Source organism: Micromys minutus (assembly GCF_963924665.1).
Source record: "Micromys minutus genome assembly, chromosome: 1".
Lineage (NCBI taxonomy): Eukaryota > Metazoa > Chordata > Mammalia > Rodentia > Muridae > Micromys > Micromys minutus.
Genome location: NC_137969.1, coordinates 244,646,123 through 244,664,293, shown reverse-complemented (window position 1 = coordinate 244,664,293; position 18,171 = coordinate 244,646,123). Strand labels below are relative to the sequence as shown.

Here is an 18,171-nt window from a genome sequence, read left to right as displayed (position 1 = left end):
TTGAGTTTGGTTAACAGTAGAGCCACTCTCTTAGTCCTTCCTTTTTCCCGTTTCTATAACCATGGAATTACTTCAGTCAGGAAATAATTGCTTATTTGCTGAGTTAACTGTTACAGATCTCTTAATGGAGTAAGTAGAAAAATGGTTAAGAACAAGAAGGTTGGGACCTGGAGAGGTGGTTTAGTTGTTAAAAGTAGAGGCCGAGGCTTTAGATCCCATCATCCAAATACCAAGTTGAGCATCCTGTGTGAACCTATAATCTGAGCTCTGAGGGGGTGGGAAGAGGAGGATGGCCTAGAAACATGAGTCCAGGTGCAGGAAGAGACCCTGCCTCAAAAGACTATACTAGATACGTGGAGAGTGGCAGAGGGGAAATACAAAACAACTCTCTTGGTCTGTGAACAAGCACACAGATAGACTCACACATGCAAACCACTCTTTAAAAAACAGGAAGGTTGGGCTAGATAATAGCATTCTCTTCCTTGTAGGGATAGAGTCATCATGTGGGCTCTGAGTTACTGTCATCTGCGAGTGTTAGAAAAGTGTTGGCTGTTTATTCTCTGGTTTCTGTTATTCTTTAGTTCATCTTTTTTTTTTTTTTTTTTTCTGTTCTGCAGCTAGAATAGTTTTTAGAAATGCAAAGCCAGTTTTCCCGTACTTTATTGTACTTCATGGCTTTTCAGCAACTTGAAGATGAAATCTGAGCTTTGTTAGTTGGACATGACATGTCTGGTCTAGTCTGTATCTACTTCCTCAGTTTATTCTCGGCCCCCAGCTTTGTAACTGGAGTGGTAATGGGCTCTGGTTCTCACGCCAGTATTGTTTTAGTCCTTCCTCCGTAGTATTTGCTGCATTGTCTGGACAGTGTCCCTAGTTTTTCTGTGGCCAACTGATAGTACATAGACTCAGTGGAGGTCTTACCTGCGCCGAGAAGAGGAGGAGGGCCTGCTCTGCCTCTTGCTGGGCCCCTTTGCTCCCACCCTGTCTGCCCTCGAGGTGGTCATCTTGCCGGTTCACACTGCATGTGGTTGGTTGTTCACTTGTTTCTACCACAGCTCAGAGAGAGCAAGAAGTGAAGTTGTCTGCCTTTCGTCTAATGCTGGCTTTGTCATAAATGCTCATTTATCTTGGGGTGAGTGGTAAATGAATTGCTTCAGCTGCTCTCATGGTATTCCGTCTCTGGGTTCCTCTTCCAGAATCTTTTTTTCTCTATGGATCTATATGTGGTTCATTTATTACTAAATCACTTTATCTAAAGTGATTAGATAATTATACTGTTATGGTATAAATTTTTATTTATTGCTTTTCAAGTTTTTTTGGTTTGTTTTAAATAACAATAGTAGACCTTATGCTATTCAAACTAATGGGTTGTATTTTGAAACATAATTGATATTATTTTATTAGTAAATTAGTGCCTCATCTAGAGCACAGTGGTAATTCTTAACGCTTTGCTGAAGCATTGGATTTTCACATGGTTTTAAGCCTATTACTCACTTGTTACAGTCATAATAGAAATAGAAAATGGCAGCAGTGTTTTTATTTCAAACTGTAAACCTGCTTGCTAGTTGTGCCTATAAGTATACTTCATTTACTGCACCTCTGAGTTTTATGTGGGAAGCAACTATCCAAATATTCTAAGTAATCTAAGGTTCATTCATTGTTTCCAGATGCTGAGAATGAAATAATGAGACTAAGCAGTTTAAACCAGGTAACTCCTGTTATGGGAGGGAGTGCTGGCACTGTTTACTAAGAGAGTCTGATTCGCTGTGTTTCTCTTTTGTTTTCTCACAAATTCAAGTAAATTTATCCTAGGAACTTTAGAAACTTGTGATTATTTATTAGTAGCAAATTTTTGCATTATAAATTGATATCTTTGCTATATAATTGGTAAAGGTATATTGTTGCAGGGGGATTTGACAGTGTAGACAGTGATCAGATGCTATGTCAGATGTTCCATAAAAAATTCAAAGTTTTTTTTTGTTTTATGTTTGTGTTCCCATGTGTGTATGTGTGTGTGTGTGTGTGTGTGTGTGTGTGTGTGTATACATACATGTGTGGAGGTCAAGATAATTTTAGGAGTCTCTTCTTCCAACTTTACATGGGTTCCTGCTGTCAAACTAAGATTGCCAGGCAGGCTTGCACAGCAGATGCCTTTACTTGCGAATCATCACCAGCCCCTGTGTATCAGTTAAAATTACTTTGTAAACACACATTGTTTTGCTTTTTTGTTTTGTTTTGTTTTGCTTTGCTTTAATTTTTTGAATTGAGACAGGACTTTACTATGTAGCTTTGGCTATCCTAAAACTATAGGATAGGCTGTAGATGAGGCTGGTCCCAAACTCTGCTTGTCTGGGCCCTCCTAAGTGCTGGGATTAAAGGTGTGAGCCACTACTGCCTGGCTCTGTGTGTGTGTGTGTGTGTGTGTGTGTGTGTGTGTGTATGTGTAATAAATTCTCTGTAAAAATGTCTAAAATGATGGACTGCTTCTAAAGTGTCCAACTGAATTATTTTAATCTTTAGGTGCTACTAAAGATATACTGAGTAGAATTACACCATTATGTAACCAGATTGCTTTCTTGTAAACTGAAAATTCTATTATCTGAAAATACTACTTTAACATTTCCATAGGATACCAATCTTGCTGAAGATAATCAGAAACTTCAAATGCGTGTCCAAATTTTAGAACAAGAGAAGTCTTTATTGAGTCAAGAAAAGGTAGGTGCTGTTAAAATGGGGTAGAATTAAAATGGTGTGTGTCATAGGTCAGTTTCTATGAAAGTGGAGTGTTTAGTGATAGAGTCCTCAGAACCAGTCTGAGCTCACTGATACGCTTGCCAAGCCAGGTTGGAGTAGCTGGGCAAGGTTCAGAGTATGAGAGGCTGGCCAGAGTGTATGTGCAAACAAGCCAGCAGGTGGACAGATATGAACAGAAAAGAAATGCTTTCTAATGGAGTCCCTACAGCAGCACCTACTTAGGTAGGTGGAGAACCATCATGGTAGAGAGGAATAAGAATATTGGTGATCAGTAATGAAGGGTAGTTTTTGCTGTCAGAAATGGAGTCTGTTTTTGTATGTCAGTAGCAAAGATGGAATAGAGTGCTGTGATACACTGTTTGGGAGGGAGAAACATTATGTTTGTGTCTCTGGGAATTACTTTCTTACCCATGACAGATACTTTGATAGAGCTAGCTAGAAATTGAGTTAAAGGCTAGAATTTGAACTCAGTTTAAATTGTGAATTTTTTAAAGTAATATGTACTTATGGGTGAATGTGTTCAGTAATACGTGCTAAAATCTTATGCCTTTGTTACATGGCCTTTTTCCCTGAGACAGTCTGTGTTAAAATTTTTAGAATACTTTTCCTGGATATATCAATACATGTCTGACTTTGCATGTGTCACCATGCTATATAATAATATATATATATATATATATATATATATATATATATATTAGATCCCTAAACATTGTAGTTTTGCTTCTTTTCACATCAGCATATAGGCAGCACTCTCAGCGTGATGGGCCTTTCAATTCTAAGTTGTTTGTGTACAGCCCTGGACGTGGTGAGATCTTGGAATGGCAGCAGTGACTCACTGTCGCTCTCTTCATTGCTGTGTACGCGCGTCTTCTGGCTCAAGTGCACGTGGAGGTTGTGGACCTCTTCACGTGTGCTGAAGGGCCTCCTGACTTCTCTTACATTCCCAGCTTTCTGATAACTGTTTCTCCTTTCCTGTGATGTTAGTATTAATTGTAATGCTTCTCCAAATTGTGCTTGTTAGCCACTTAGTAATGCTCTTCTGACCAACCGAAAAAAATTATTTGTGGTTCTTCTAAATGGACAAATAACTTTAGAATGATTTAAGAAAAATATGTTCTCCCTTTTCTTTCTTTTCCTTTCTTTTTTACAGTTTACATATTTTTGTTTTATGTGTATGAGTGTTTTGCCTACATGTAGTTTGTGTACTACATGCATGTTTGTGCCTATTGAAGTCATAGAGATCAGATGCCTTGAGACTAGAGTTACAGGCTGTTGTGGTATTGGGAACTAAGCTTGAGTTCTGTAAGAGCGAGGTCTCTTACCTGCTGGGCTGTCTCTCCCCGGCATCCTCCTTTTTGTTACTAGTTTTTGAGATAAGATCTTACTCTGTATCCTGTCCTGTCCTCTTATTTGCTATATAGCCTCAGACTGGTCTCAAATTTATAGCCATCTTCCTGTCTAACCCTATAAGACTAGGGTGACAGACATGAGCCCCCGCATCTGGCTCAGAACTATCGTTTAGATGGGAAGGAAATGAACAGGTGATAGAGATACTCTAATACAGTTTTATAGACTTCTTTTCATGTAATTATTAGGTTCTTTAAAGGAAATTGAGATTATTTCTTCCAAAGTAGATACCAAAAGAGTTCAATTTTAGATGGGTTTATATTGGTACAAAATTTATGACAGACATAATTGTGGGGAAGTGATGTAGAGTTATAGAGAACTATCTAATCTCTTAGTTTTTCAGAAAAGTGTTATCACATGATAGACTATTAATGCGTGTGTAGGTCTGTGTTTAGTAATGTGGGGTTTGTGAGTGGAGAACCTGGTCTACGTGCCCAGAAGGTAAGAGAAGCAAAGAGGTACATTCTTCGGTTAAGAGAAAGTTTTGTATTTTAGCAGAATCAAATAATTGGTAAGTTCCTTTGATGAGAAAGGATGTCTTTTATTTTCTAATTAGAGCTAATAATCTGATTAAGTACTGATTTTTTCATTTTTATTTAATCTGGCTGGGTATTAGTAGAAATAAATAGCTGGAAGGTTGGGGGCTTTTAGTAAAATTGTGTGGTCAGCATGGGGTTAAGAGTGATGGCCGTGGGAGTGGATTAGAAAAGGCTCTGCACTGAGATTGGGCCTCTGCAAAGAAGGCAGAGCAAGGAGGTAAACACAGAGTTGTAGAAATGTTCTGATTGGAGCTGCAAGTGTAACTATGTGACTGAAGGCTGTGGCATGTCCCAGTACAAAGGACTTACTGGCCCAAGTACATTTGTTTATGTCTGTATATTCCTTTTGAGGTTTCCTCTTGAATGATGGTATGTGCTGCTTTCCCTGTTCTTTTGTCCTTTAAGGAAGAACTTCAGATGTCACTTTCCAAACTGAGCAATGAATATGAAGTCATTAAAAGTACAGCTACAAGGGACTTAGATTTGTTTTCCCAAGTACATGACTTAAAACATAATCTGGAGCTGAAGGAGCAAGAACTGAACCAAAGTATTCATGAAAATGAAACACTCATGGCTGAATTGGAAGAACTGGACAAGCAGAACCAAGAGGCTACTAAGGTAACAGTGCATTCCACATGTGAGGCCTGAGGCTCATCTGGGTGCTTAACTATTTTGTGGTTTCATATTTTATTTGTTTATGATCTAATGAGAGACTTGCCTTTTCTTTAAGGTGCTAGTTAGTACAGTATGTTTGGATTTGCAGAACATACCTCATTTCCAGCTATTCAATCCAACTTAGGTGCATAGTTTTGTGAATGCTATACACAGACTGGCAGTAGCCGCAGACTACCGTTTGTTAAAGCCTGCTCTCATGTTTAAAATTTAGAAACAGAATATGTATGATATTTAAAAAAGCTAGAGTCTTTTTTGATTTTAGATTCTTACCCCTAACATGATAAAATTGGCTTTTTGTAAATTGTTTTGTGAGACATGGTGGGATACAAAGTTGTTTTTTAGGTAGATTAAAACTGTCAGATCATTCTATTATATATGAAATTTTATAAAATTTGCTTTGGACTCTAACATGAGAAAATGTCACAAAGTTACTGTGTAAATTCATTTTTCTTTCAGCATGTGATTTTGATAAAAGATCAGCTATCAAAACAACAAAGTGAAGGAGATAGTGTCATCAGGAAACTGAAAGAAGAGCTAGATGATGAAAAGCAGCGAACCCATCAACTTGAGGATGATAAGATGAGTATTATTAAAGAGCTAAAGGTACAGAAAGAGAAGCTAACTCAGAGTGAACAGGCCCTAAGTGATTTACAGTTCACCAAGCAGAAGCTTGAAGATAAAGTAGAAGATTTAGTAGATCAGCTAAGTAAATCAGAGAAAAATAATTTCAACATTCAGAAGGAGAACCATGAACTGAGGGAAAATATCAGACAAAATGAAGAGGAGCTGTCCGCAGTCAGGACTGAGTTAACTCAATCTCAAACCCAGGGCTCCAGCAGTAACTTGAAGGATGACTTACTTAAAGAAAGGGAAACTGAAGTCCAGAACTTAAAGCAAAATCTTTCAGAAATAGAACAGCTTAATGAACATTTAAAGCAAGTTGCTTCTGATCTCAGAACAGAAAATGAAAAGTTGGTTGTAGCATGTGAAGATGTGAGAAATCAGTTGGAAGCATCTGTTGCTAGCCACAACCAGATTTCTCTGGAAAAAGCTGCCGCGCTGGAATGGGAAAAGGCACAGCTAGAAACAGAGCTGTGTCAAGCGGAAAAGAGGTTGTTGGAAGAAGAGAGGAAATACAGGCAAACTGTCCAGGAACTGTCCAGCGCACACCCAGATGCTTCTGCTTTACAGCTGGAACAGGAGCGGTTAATTCAGCTCAATCAAGAAAAAGACTTTGAAATAGCAGAACTCAAAAAGAGTATTGAGCAAATGGATACTGATCAAAAACAAACCAAGGAGGCTTTGTCATCTAGTTTAGAAGAGCAGAAACAATTGACCCAACTTATAAATGAGAAAGAAATTTGTATTGTGAAACTTAAAGAAAAAAGTTCAGAACTGCAGAAGGAATTAGACAAATGTGCTCAGACCTTAAGGAACAATGAGACTTTGAGACAGACCATAGAAGAAAAGGATAGAAGTCTTGGATCCATGAAAGAAGAGAACAATCACCTGCAAGAGGAGCTGGAGCGGCTTCGGGAGCAGCAGAGTAGGGTTGTGCCTGCGTCTGAGCCTAGAACCCTCGACAGCACCACAGAGCTAGAATCTGAGCTGTCTCAGCTACACATAATCAAGGACCATCTGGAAGAAGAAATTAAACATCACCAGAAGATGATTGAAGATCAAAACCAGAATAAGATGCAGCTTCTCCAGTCTCTGCAGGAACAGAAGAAACAAATGGATGAGTTTAAGTACCAGCATGAACAAATGAGCATCACACACACACGACTGTGCTTAGAGAAAGATGAGGAAATCAAGAACTTGCAGAAAAAGATTGAACAAATAAAAGCCCAGTTGCATGAAGAAAGGCAGGACAGTCAGACAGAGAATTCTGATATTTTTCAAGAAACCAAAGTTCAGAGCCTGAATATAGAAAATGGAAGTGAAAAGCATGATCTGTCTAAAGCCGAGACAGAAAGGTTAGTGAAGGGGATAAAAGAGAGGGAACTGGAGATTAAGCTTCTGAATGAAAAGAATATCTCTTTAACTAAACAGATTGATCAACTGTCCAAAGATGAGGTCGGCAAACTCACTCAGATCATCCAGCAGAAAGACTTGGAGATACAAGCTCTTCATGCCAGGATCTCCTCAGCTTCCTACTCACAGGATGTCATGTACCTTCAACAGCAGCTGCACGCTTATGCTATGGAAAGAGAGAAAGTGATGGTTGTTTTGAATGAGAAGACGAGGGAAAATAGCCAGCTGAAAGCAGAGTATCATAAGATGATCGATGTCATTAGCGCCAAAGAAGCAGCCCTCATTAAGTTGCAAGATGAGAATAAAAAAATGTCCACTAGATTTGAAAGTAGTGGTCAAGATATGGTTAAAGAAACTATTCAGAATCTATCCCGCATCATTCGAGAAAAGGACATCGAGATAGATGCACTGAGTCAGAAGTGCCAGACCCTGCTGACAGTCTTGCAGGCTTCTGGCACGGGTAGTGAGACTGGAGGGGTTAACAGTAACCAGTTTGAGGAGCTCTTACAGGAGCGGGATAAACTGAAGCAGCAGGTGAAGAAGATGGAGGAGTGGAAACAACAGGTGATGACCACCGTCCAGAACATGCAGCATGAGTCCGCCCAGCTCCAGGAAGAGCTTCACCAACTTCAGGCACAAGTTTCGGTTGACAGCGATAACAATTCTAAACTGCAAGTGGACTACACAGGCCTGATCCAAAGTTATGAGCAGAATGAAACCAAACTTAAGAACTTTGGGCAGGAATTGGCACAAGTTCAGCATAGCATAGGGCAGCTCTGTAACACCAAGGACCTTCTTTTAGGAAAACTTGATAGTATGTCACCCCAGCTCTCTTCTGGCCCATCACTGACCTCTCAGGCAGCAGAGCCTCTTAAAGCAAGCCAGTCTTCTGGGTCACATGCGTCTTCTCAGTTGCTTCAACAAGAAGTAGATGATCTGAGAAAATCACTGCAGGAAAAAGATGCCACGATTAGAACACTCCAGGAAAACAATCACAGACTGTCTGACTCTGTTGCTGCTTCCTCGGAGGTAGAAAGGAAAGAACTCGAGCAAACTGATTCAGAAATTAAGCAGCTAAAGGAGAAACAAGAGGTTTTACAAAACTTACTTAAGGAAAAAGACCTCTTAATCAAAGCCAAAAGTGACCAGTTGCATTCTTCAAATGAAAATTTTGCTAACAAAGTAAATGAAAATGAGCTTTTGAGGCAGGCAGTGACAAATTTGAAGGAGAGAATATTGATTTTAGAAATGGACATTTCTAAATTAAAAGGGGAAAATGAAAAAATAGTAGAAGCATCCAAGGGGAAAGAGACAGAATACCAGGCATTACAAGAGACAAACATGAAGTTTTCCATGATGTTAAGGGAAAAAGAGTTTGAATGCCATTCGATGAGAGAGAAGGCGCTTGCTTTTGAGCAACTACTGAAAGAAAAAGAACAGGTATGTTTTGATTAAGTATGTAGAAAAATGCTGAGGACAAAGAAGCCTTTGTATTGTGCTTTTTTTAATGCTGTTTCTAAGGAGGTCTAAGATTGTTCACTTTATTTTAGGGTATTTTGGTTTGTATGCAGTTTCCTCAGATATTTAGAACAATTTTCCCCAAATTACTATGTAATTTCAAAAGTTTTAGTAGTAGATTAATTCTTTATAGACTCCTAAGTATGACACAAGGATTCAGTAGCAAGTAACATTTTCCTATAATGGAAGTGAGTCATCAGAGCGTTTCCTAAGGGAATGGCAGAGATCCACCCCAGGACGTCATGCACTAGGGAAATATTCTACTTACAAGCTATTTACTTGGCCCATCAGAGGGAAGTTTTGAAGTCATTTTAATTCCATTTTAGGTATATTTTCAGTAGGTTTTAGAAATGGCCAACATTTTAGAGATTCCTGTATGAAAGGACCATGAGCTGCAGTAAAAATACTTTTACATTATGACTTCTGTGTACATATATTTGTATATGTATGAGAGAAACGGAAAAGTTTGAGAAACTCAAAATTATCCATGTAACGTGTGATAAACTATTAGAAAAAATATGCTGGGTGATTCATTAAATTGACTTTACATGGCATTTATTTATTTATTGTGTGTGTGCTCCTGGCACAGTGGGCATGCGGAAGTCAGAGGATATCTTTAGGAGGTTGGTTCCTTCTCTGCCGTGTGAGTTCCTCGGATCAAATTCAAGTCATTAGGCTTCTCTGCCTTTCCTCACTCAGCCATCTTGCTGGCTCTAAATTGACTCTAATGGATCAATCCACAGTTTGAAAAGTGTTTGCAGTGAGTAGTTCCTTAGACAGAATAAGCTCTGCAGATACCCTAGCTCCAGCTCTGTTGCTGATAGAATTTTTCCTCCTATCTCAGCAGGTAATATTGGGATGTTTTGGTCATGTTGGGTTGTTTATTCACTCATAAAATGGAGGGTCAGTTAACTGTGAAGTGTCAGTTCCTTTTGATGTGCTCACTGGCCTATATGCTCACCTCGAGCTCCTTTACTAAGCTATTGGATTTTTACATATTCAGTGTAGTGAGAACTCCTGAAGGTTTAATATGATATGTAAGTGCTATCTATATATAGCACATCTTTGGAGTTACATTTTAGTGCGACTTCTGTACTTTGGTATAAAACATTTGGAAAGGAGATGAAAGTCAGAACAACGCCATGTCGAACCACAGTTTATTTTGTCTTCTTTTGGCTGTGCTGGGGTTGAACCTAGGGCCTCATGCTTACTAGGGAGGCAGGGTGCCACTAACTACATCCCCAGTCCAGCATCTGCTTCCTGAGCATGTATATGCTGCTAGGCACAGGGTTCAAAAGGTACACTGTTTGGCCAGACATGGCAGTTTGTGGAAACCTAGCACTTGGGAGATGGAGGCGGGAGGATCAGGAGTCAGCCCCAACTGCTAACCTAGGTCTTTCATATCTCATCTCTAATGGTACTGGCCTATACTGGTTTATAATTGTTTTTATGAGAGCATGAACCTTCCCACTGTTCTTTGACTGACAGTGGGTGTATATACCTTACAGAAATGAGAGCATAACTGGGAGGTGGGACAGTGACATCTCTGTACTCCATGTGCTTTTTAAGTACAGTTTTGGCATTTGGTGCCACTTCCTTCTGTTGTATTGACATCTATAAATCTACATTGTGCAGATTATATTGAAGATCTACATTAAGTATTTTATTACTTGGCTGTACTTAGTATCACCTAAATAATTGTTTTTAGAATTTTCTTTATGTAATTAATTTAAAGGTACCTTTGTTTAACCTATACAGCCTGAGCAGCTTTAGTCAAAAATCAGAAGTGGTCCAGGGTTCAAGACTGTTTGATGACCACCCTCTTGCTGTGCCACCTAACAGGGTTTATATATCACTACCACCTTCCTCTTCTGAGTAGTTCCCTGAACCTTAGGTGTAGATTTTGTGTTATGGATAAATTAATTCTGTTTGGTTACCTCATGTTAGATTTTCTCTTTATTTTGACTAGTTGTGAATTCTTATAATCATCTCTACCTACTATAAAAATAAGCTGCTTTGATGAGGAGTGAAATCACCGCTTATCTGTGGGTCTAAATAAATTTTAAAAATGGATTTAGAAATTAAACTGGTTTAGTAAAGTGGGAATAGTGGCTTCTCTTTTAGGGTCTATGACCCCACTAGCAACAGATGCTTGGCTAGGTTTAGTCTACCAGGAGTGAATTCCACCTTACTCAGCAGGCAGTAAGTCCTATTAGTAATCTGTCGGTTACTCCCAACATACAAGTGACATGCTGCACCACTGGTGAGGCCTTGACAGGCTGGTCCTTGCTGTCCATCGGCTTTACAGATGAGCAGGACGACTAACGGCTTCCCCTCTACGCCTCTTGCATCCGTCCCCCTTTACATGCTGTGAGAACTTAGTGCTCAGGCTTCCAGATCAGTTCCAGTCCAGTTCCTCAAGTCCAGTGTCTAAGTGTGTGCTGTGCCTTCAAGTTCTGGAAGGCAGCCAAGGGCAATGTCAATACTTTTGGGGATCTCCTGGACTGTCCTCGCTCACAGGGAGCTTTCCAGTTCCTAGCATGAGAGTTTTGTGATAGGCTGTGGTTCTTGTTGGGACATTATCATTCCAAGTGGTGTGACTTTATTTAAACTCTGTGTATGTATATGTTTTTCTGTGGCTTTTTCAAATGCATTAGAATTATTTATTTTTCTTACCTCCCTCCTCCTCTCTTTTATGTTACAAATTAAAAGCCCCCCTTATATTTCTTCAGTTTCCCCCTTTATATTTATTGCCCATGCACTAATACTTTAAAATGCTTCTTTTATTTTTCTATCTTTTGGATTTTTGTTTTTCAGGTATTTAGGGATTGAACCTAGGGCCTCCTCACACATGCTAGGCAAGGGCTCCATCACTAAGCCAGTTTCTCAGACCTCTTGAAAACTTTTTATTGTAGATAGGGGTGTACGGGTTCTTGAGATAGAGTCTCATTTCATAATTCTGGCTTGCCTAGAATTTACTGTGTGAACCACGATGGCCTTGAACTAGCTTCTGCTGGGATTAAAGGCATGTACCTCCACACCTAGCTTCTTTTGAAACATTTCTAATGAACATTTCTTTTAGCATAGCTTCGGGTTTATAGTCAAATTGTAGAGATTGTAAAGAAAATTTTAATCTACTTAAGACATTTTCTCCCTGTAGTCCTGGCTGTCCTGGAACTGGCTCTGTAGACCAGGGTGACCTTGAACTCACAGAGATGTGCTTACCTCTGCCTCCTGAGTGCTGGGATTAAAATCATGAGCCACTCCCACCTGGTCCAGTCCATCTTTGTTGCAATATCCTTTTCAACCCGCCAATTTGTTGCATTTTCCTCTTCAACCCAAATAAACCCATTCAATGAAAACAGACTCAGGAATTAGAAAAACAAACTGTAATCTATTTTGCACAGATTTACCACTATACTTTCTATTCTCCTCCTAAGAAATTCCTCTCACTTGCCGTGATCCATCCTCTCCCCCTTCTCCTCTGACCCCTCCTCTTCCGTTTCCTCTTCTTTTTCCCACCTCCTCTCCCTGTCTATCATGTATTGCCTTAACATAAATCTACACATCTTAGTATGTTACATATTTCAGTAGCTGGCAGAGCCCATGAAGCAGCATTGCAGCAGGAGCTGAAGGTTGAGCTTGTTGGAATTCTACAGTACTCATTACTTGTCCTTACTGCAGGGTGCTGGGTAGTGTAGGACACCATACCATATATGTTGACTATATTATAAATTAGTTAATGAAGAAAATTGTCTTTTATTATTATTTTATTATATTATTATTATATTATTATTTTAATATAAAAAAATCTATTATTCTTTAAAGCTAAAGTTGTTTCTTTCCAAAAGGGCAAGGCTGGGGAGCTAAACCAACTTTTAAATGCAGTTAAATCAATGCAGGAGAAGACAGTTACGTTTCAACAGGAAAGAGACCAAGTGATGTTGGCCCTGAAACAGAAGCAAATGGAAAACAGTACCCTGCAGAATGAGGTATGCTTGGACTGTAATGGACAGTGACTGCAGCTTTATGTTTAGTAACCATTAGCTAAGGCAGATGTTCTCTCTTCCTCCGCTGGGCTGTAGTAGGGTTTTAATCTCCCTAGGGTTCAGTAGAACTTAGCTTTCAAAAGGGAAAACTATGATATGTACCTTTCCTATAAGAACATTATTTCACTCATAAAGTATGAGAAAAATGATGTTTACTAAAAAGGTATTCTGCCATAAGAGCCCAATATTTCTATATAATTCCATTTCCTTTATAAACCCATGCAGATGAGACCTTGCAAAAGTAAAGCCTCCTTAGGAATCTTTAATGTAATTTGGGGAGATGTTTTCGCTGTATAAACATACTTTGCAGTGTGTGGCATTAGTAAATTAATGCATTATTACATAATACATAGTATAATTGATGTTAATAATAGTTGTGCTTGTTATAATTAAGTAAAACATGTTTTATGATTAAAAATAATTATATTAAGGCTGGAGAGATGGCTCAGCAATTAAGAGCACTGATTGCTCTTCCAGAGGTCCTGAGTTCAATTCCCATCAACCACATGGTGGCTCACAACCATCTGTAATGAGATCTGATGCCCTCTTCTGGTGTGTCTGAAGACAACTACAGTGTACTCACATATGTAAAATAAACAAATCTTAAAAAATTATATTTAAAATAAGTGTTATAATTAACAATCATAATAATATAGGTATAATACACTAATATGTTTACATACTATGGTAAAAATTGATATTTTGTGGGGATTTGCATTGCATGGAAGGCAAGCAAAGAAAGTTCCTCTCTCTAGGTTCAACGCTTACGAGACAAAGAATCCCGATTAAACCAGGAGCTACAGAGATTGCGAGACCACCTCTTGGAGTCAGAAGACTCTCATACCCGGGAAGCTTTGGCTGCAGAAGATAGAGAGGCTAAACTGAGGAAGAAGGTCTCAGTGCTGGAGGAGAAGCTGGTTTCATCCTCTAGTGCAATGGAAAATGCAAGGTGAGTTTTCTTTTGGGCATGAGCTTTAACTGGCCATTTGTTGAACCTCATGCTCAGTGAACACTCTTCTAATATTCATTTCTCACAAAAGTCACCGTCTTCATTTAACAGATGAATAGTCTTAGGGTGCCTCGGTATAAAACTTGCTCCAGGCACATGGTGTGGGGCTCTTGAGGATCTAGCACTCAAATTTCCTGCCACTTAACCCGTCTCAGAAACTGTCACTTGTCACTTTAGGGGAATGGTCCTGAAATACTGGCAGGTTTTATTGTCTCTGTCCAGTTCCCCAAAAGGTAATTTAATCATAAGGTTTTACTTTTCAGCAGACAAAGCTGGCGGCGTGTGTGTGGGCAGTGGCAGGTTGGAGGCATAGGTCAGCTGGAGGAGCCACCCTCTGGCTTTTTAGAAGCTTTCCGTGAAGAGGTCCCTTCTTAAGTATTTAAAGTTTTCTTTTTCCTCAGTATAAAGATTTGATGTTTAGTGCCTGGCTTTGTTTTTGAGACAGGGTCTCAGTAATTCACACTAGTTTCAGACTCGAGCTCCTACCTCTGCTTCCCAAGTGCAAGTATTATTGTCACACCTGACTGCACCTACAGGAATATCACATTTTAGAAAGTGAAAAAGACATAAAGTAGAGCTCCATTCACCCAAGATCATTTTCTGTACATTTATGCCTTTTTATTTATATGTATTCTGTCTCTTTAAGAGCAGAAATGAGATCATTTTATTACTACCAGTCTGTTTTGTGACCTTTTTTAGTGCTATGTAGTATGTCATTATACAGTGAGTCATATATTTCTCAACAATATTATGACAGCGTAGCACAGCACTAATCTACTTAGTTATTACTGTACATTGCTGTTTGTGGCTTACCTATGTTGTGTGCGTGCAGGACATTGGTTTCCCTGGAGCTGGCCTTGGTAATCACACTCAGGTACTCTTAATCACTGAGCCGTCTCTCTAGCCCTGGAGTGTTTTAACTTTTGAGTATAACTAAGAACATTGTTGTGAAACCTAAAAATATACTTTCTGTGTTGACATTAGAATATTTCCTAAGTGTAAATATTGAGAAGTGGAGCTTGTAGGTCAAGGGCGTTTTAAAACTTTGGAGATTGTGTTGTTAAATGAACTTTTAGAGAATTCACTTTTAGAGAATTCGTGTTCACTTGTATTTCCAAGTGTAGTTACGTTACATTTCCCCCATTTTTATTGTGTTGAGTGCTGGGGAGACAGGAGATAGGTCTGTCTTCAAAGAGTGTGCGTATCAGTCAAGATAGCACGGATTGTGCTTTCTGACTGAGATGGAAAAACTTATCCAATATGGAAATTAAAACAGTGAGTGGTCATTTGGACGTAGGTAGAAATGCCAAAACAACCTCACGCCGTAACAGTCTATACTAAAATCCTTTTTTGCAGTTTTTAGGCCCATTATTTTTTTCAGTACCTTTAGTCTCTGTCCATTTTATTTACCATCAGGTATAAACTTTCAATATAAGCATCTTCAAGTAGAGCTCTGGTCTTATCTGACCAGTCTGTATCACTCAGCTCCCCAAACGCTATCTTCCTATTTCTTTTTTCCCTCCTTTTTTTTCTTCATGTTCTGACCAAAGGATGGACCTGACTCTCTTAAGAGATTTTCTGTGAATCTTACCTATTTTTCAAATTCTGTCTTCTTTATAGAGTGTATTATTTAGTACCCTGGCCCTTGTATCTAAAACCAAACCGTGTTATGATGTCTATTTTTCTGAACATGTACAGCGCTTTGAGTCTTCGATGGACCTTACAGTTACACTTAATGTATAGGCAATTGTCTTAGCCTGTCCTATAAAAAAATAACATATTCGCTTGTGTCTAGAAATGGTGCTGCTGAACTTCTATTCTTCCCACAATATATATTAAACATAGATGAATAGACAGTAAATTTTTGCCATATGAGAAAATTCAATCTGTAAGCCACATTCTGCTTTGTAAGTAGTTAGAAACTCATGTATCCTTACAATCATGCTTTGAACTTGAATAAAGATCCAGGGACATTTAGGGACAGTTTAGATCTTAGTTTATCTCTCTTTCCACAAGAGGGTGCTGTTGGGTAAAATATCTTCCAATTGAGAGTTGCTTTTAATTGGCTTCCTCTTGAGTAAGGGTTTAACGGGATGTTAAATATTCATAAAGACCATTGCAGTATTCTAAAAATAATCATCTTTCAGCAAAGACACACTGCAAAGTTAAGGTAACAACCAGGTCAGGTGTAGTAGTGCACACCTTTAATCTCAGCAGTTTCCAGGCAAGTAGAGCTTGTGGCCAGCCTGCTCTACTTAGTGAGCTACAGGCTAGCCAAAGGCTACCTGATGAACTGTACCTCAGTATTAACAAAAACAAATAAATAAATCAATTAGTTTTTTAAAAGATGTATGTCAGGATAGGTGCTGTAATGGTTAGTGTTTCCAGCATGACAGGATTTTTTATCTTCTAGGTAGGTGACAGACCTTTGGGCAGGCCTGGGAAATTATGCAGAGAGAATAACTGAGGTGGAAAGACCTGTGTCTTCCATGGGCAGCACCTTTCTGTGGTCTGGGGTCCTGGACTGAGTAGAAAGGGGAAAACAAACTAAACTCAGTCATAACAGCTGTTAGCTTCTTGACTCTGGATTCATATGGCCAGCAGCCTGCACAGACTCTTGCCTCTATGGCTTCTCTGCTGTGTCGGACTGGATCCTCAAACTGTGAGCCAAATAAGCTCTCTTAAGTTGCTTCTTGTCATGTATTTGGTTACAGTAATGAGAAAAGCAACAAATACAGTTGCTGTATAACTACTACATCTCTGGGTTCGTATTTGGCAAAGTGATAGGGCTCCTATTTGTCATGTACACAGAAGAAAGTTAAAAGAAAAAGATAAGCGATCAGAGCAACTTGTCAGTGGAGGTCACTGGAAAGTCATAGGTTCACCAAGATTTCCATTGCATGTACGAGGTGCAAAAAGGTGTCATTAGATTCCATTCCTTATTAGGGCTAAAGCTGATAAAATGATGGGAAAGTCCCTACAGATTTGAATTTATGATAAATTATACTGTAGAATTGAAGTCTAGAAACTTGAAAGTTGCAAGCTACTTATAAAACAATTGTTTTTGCTGTTGTTTCTTATTTAGCCTAATCTGTAATTTTATTTATTTTTTCAAACTTTATTTTACAAGACAAAGATAAAAGGAAAAAAATTTTAATCATTTTTGCATAAATGTATTCAAATACATTTTTGTCAGTGCTTGGATTTTTTTTTTTTTTTAAGGTTTGATACTCTGCATTAAGGTCTTACTAGTTACAATGAGCAAAAAGTACACGTAAAATAGGATGTAACCCGGAATTAGTCAACGTTTTCTTGGTGTGTAAGGATTGAGCATAATGTCTTTTTTGTTGTTGTTGTTGTTTGTTTTGTTTTGTTTTGTTTTTTTCTTGAACTTCACATAGTCTGTGAGTTGTTTCTGGGGCAGTCTGAGCCTCTGGGGTTAGCATCCCGCTATCAGTGACTGCATATTATGTCTGTTCTTTTGTGACTGGGTTATCTCACTCAGGATGATATTCTCTAGATGCATCCATTTCTTAAGAATTTGGTTAAGTCATTGTTTCTGATAGCTGAGTAGTACTCCATTGTGTAAATGTACCACAATTTTTGTATCCATTCATCTACTGAAGGACATCTGGATTCTTTCCAGCTTCTGGCTATTATAAATAGAGCTGCTATGAACATTGTGGTGCATGCATCTTTGTTGTATGTTGGAGTGTCTCTGGGGTAAATGCCCAGAAGTGGAATAGCTGGGTCTTCAGGTAGTACCTACCATGTCCAATTTTCTGAGGAATCGCCAGACTGATTTCCAGAGTGGTTGTATCAGTTTACAACCCTACCAACAGTGGAGAAGTGTTCCTCTTTCTCCACAACCTCACCAGCATCTGCTGTCATCTAAGTTTTGGATCTTGGCCAATCTGACTGGTGTGAGGTGGAATCTCAGGGTTGTTTTGATTTGCATTTCCCTGATGGCAAAGGATGTGGAGCACTTCCTTAGATGTTTCTTAGCCATTCCATATTCCTTAATTGAGAACGTTTTGTTTAGCTCTGTACCCCATTTTTTAATAGGGTTGTTTGATTCTCTGGTGTCTAGCTTTTTGAGTTCTTTGTATACCTTGGATATTAGGCCTCTATCCGATGTGGAGTTGGTAAAGATCTTTTCCCATTCTGTTGGCTGCCGTTTTGT

At 38.9% G+C, this 18,171-nt stretch overlaps 1 protein-coding gene across 3 annotated transcripts in view; it reads left to right on the top strand.

Moving 5' to 3' along the window:
• TRIP11 (thyroid hormone receptor interactor 11) overlaps positions 1–18,171 on the top strand; it is a 68,746-nt gene that overhangs the window by 18,509 nt on the left and 32,066 nt on the right. For 2 of the 3 annotated variants that reach the window (XM_080932673.1, XM_080932672.1), the window contains exons 8-13: positions 1,668–1,708; positions 2,629–2,715; positions 5,109–5,321; positions 5,835–8,852; positions 12,782–12,922; positions 13,735–13,928. In XM_080932673.1, coding sequence (XP_080788799.1) covers positions 1,668–1,708; positions 2,629–2,715; positions 5,109–5,321; positions 5,835–8,852; positions 12,782–12,922; positions 13,735–13,928 — 3,694 coding nt within the window. The remainder of the gene's footprint in view (positions 1–1,667; positions 1,709–2,628; positions 2,716–5,108; positions 5,322–5,834; positions 8,853–12,781; positions 12,923–13,734; positions 13,929–18,171) is intronic. The other variant, XM_080932674.1, reaches the window with a different exon arrangement.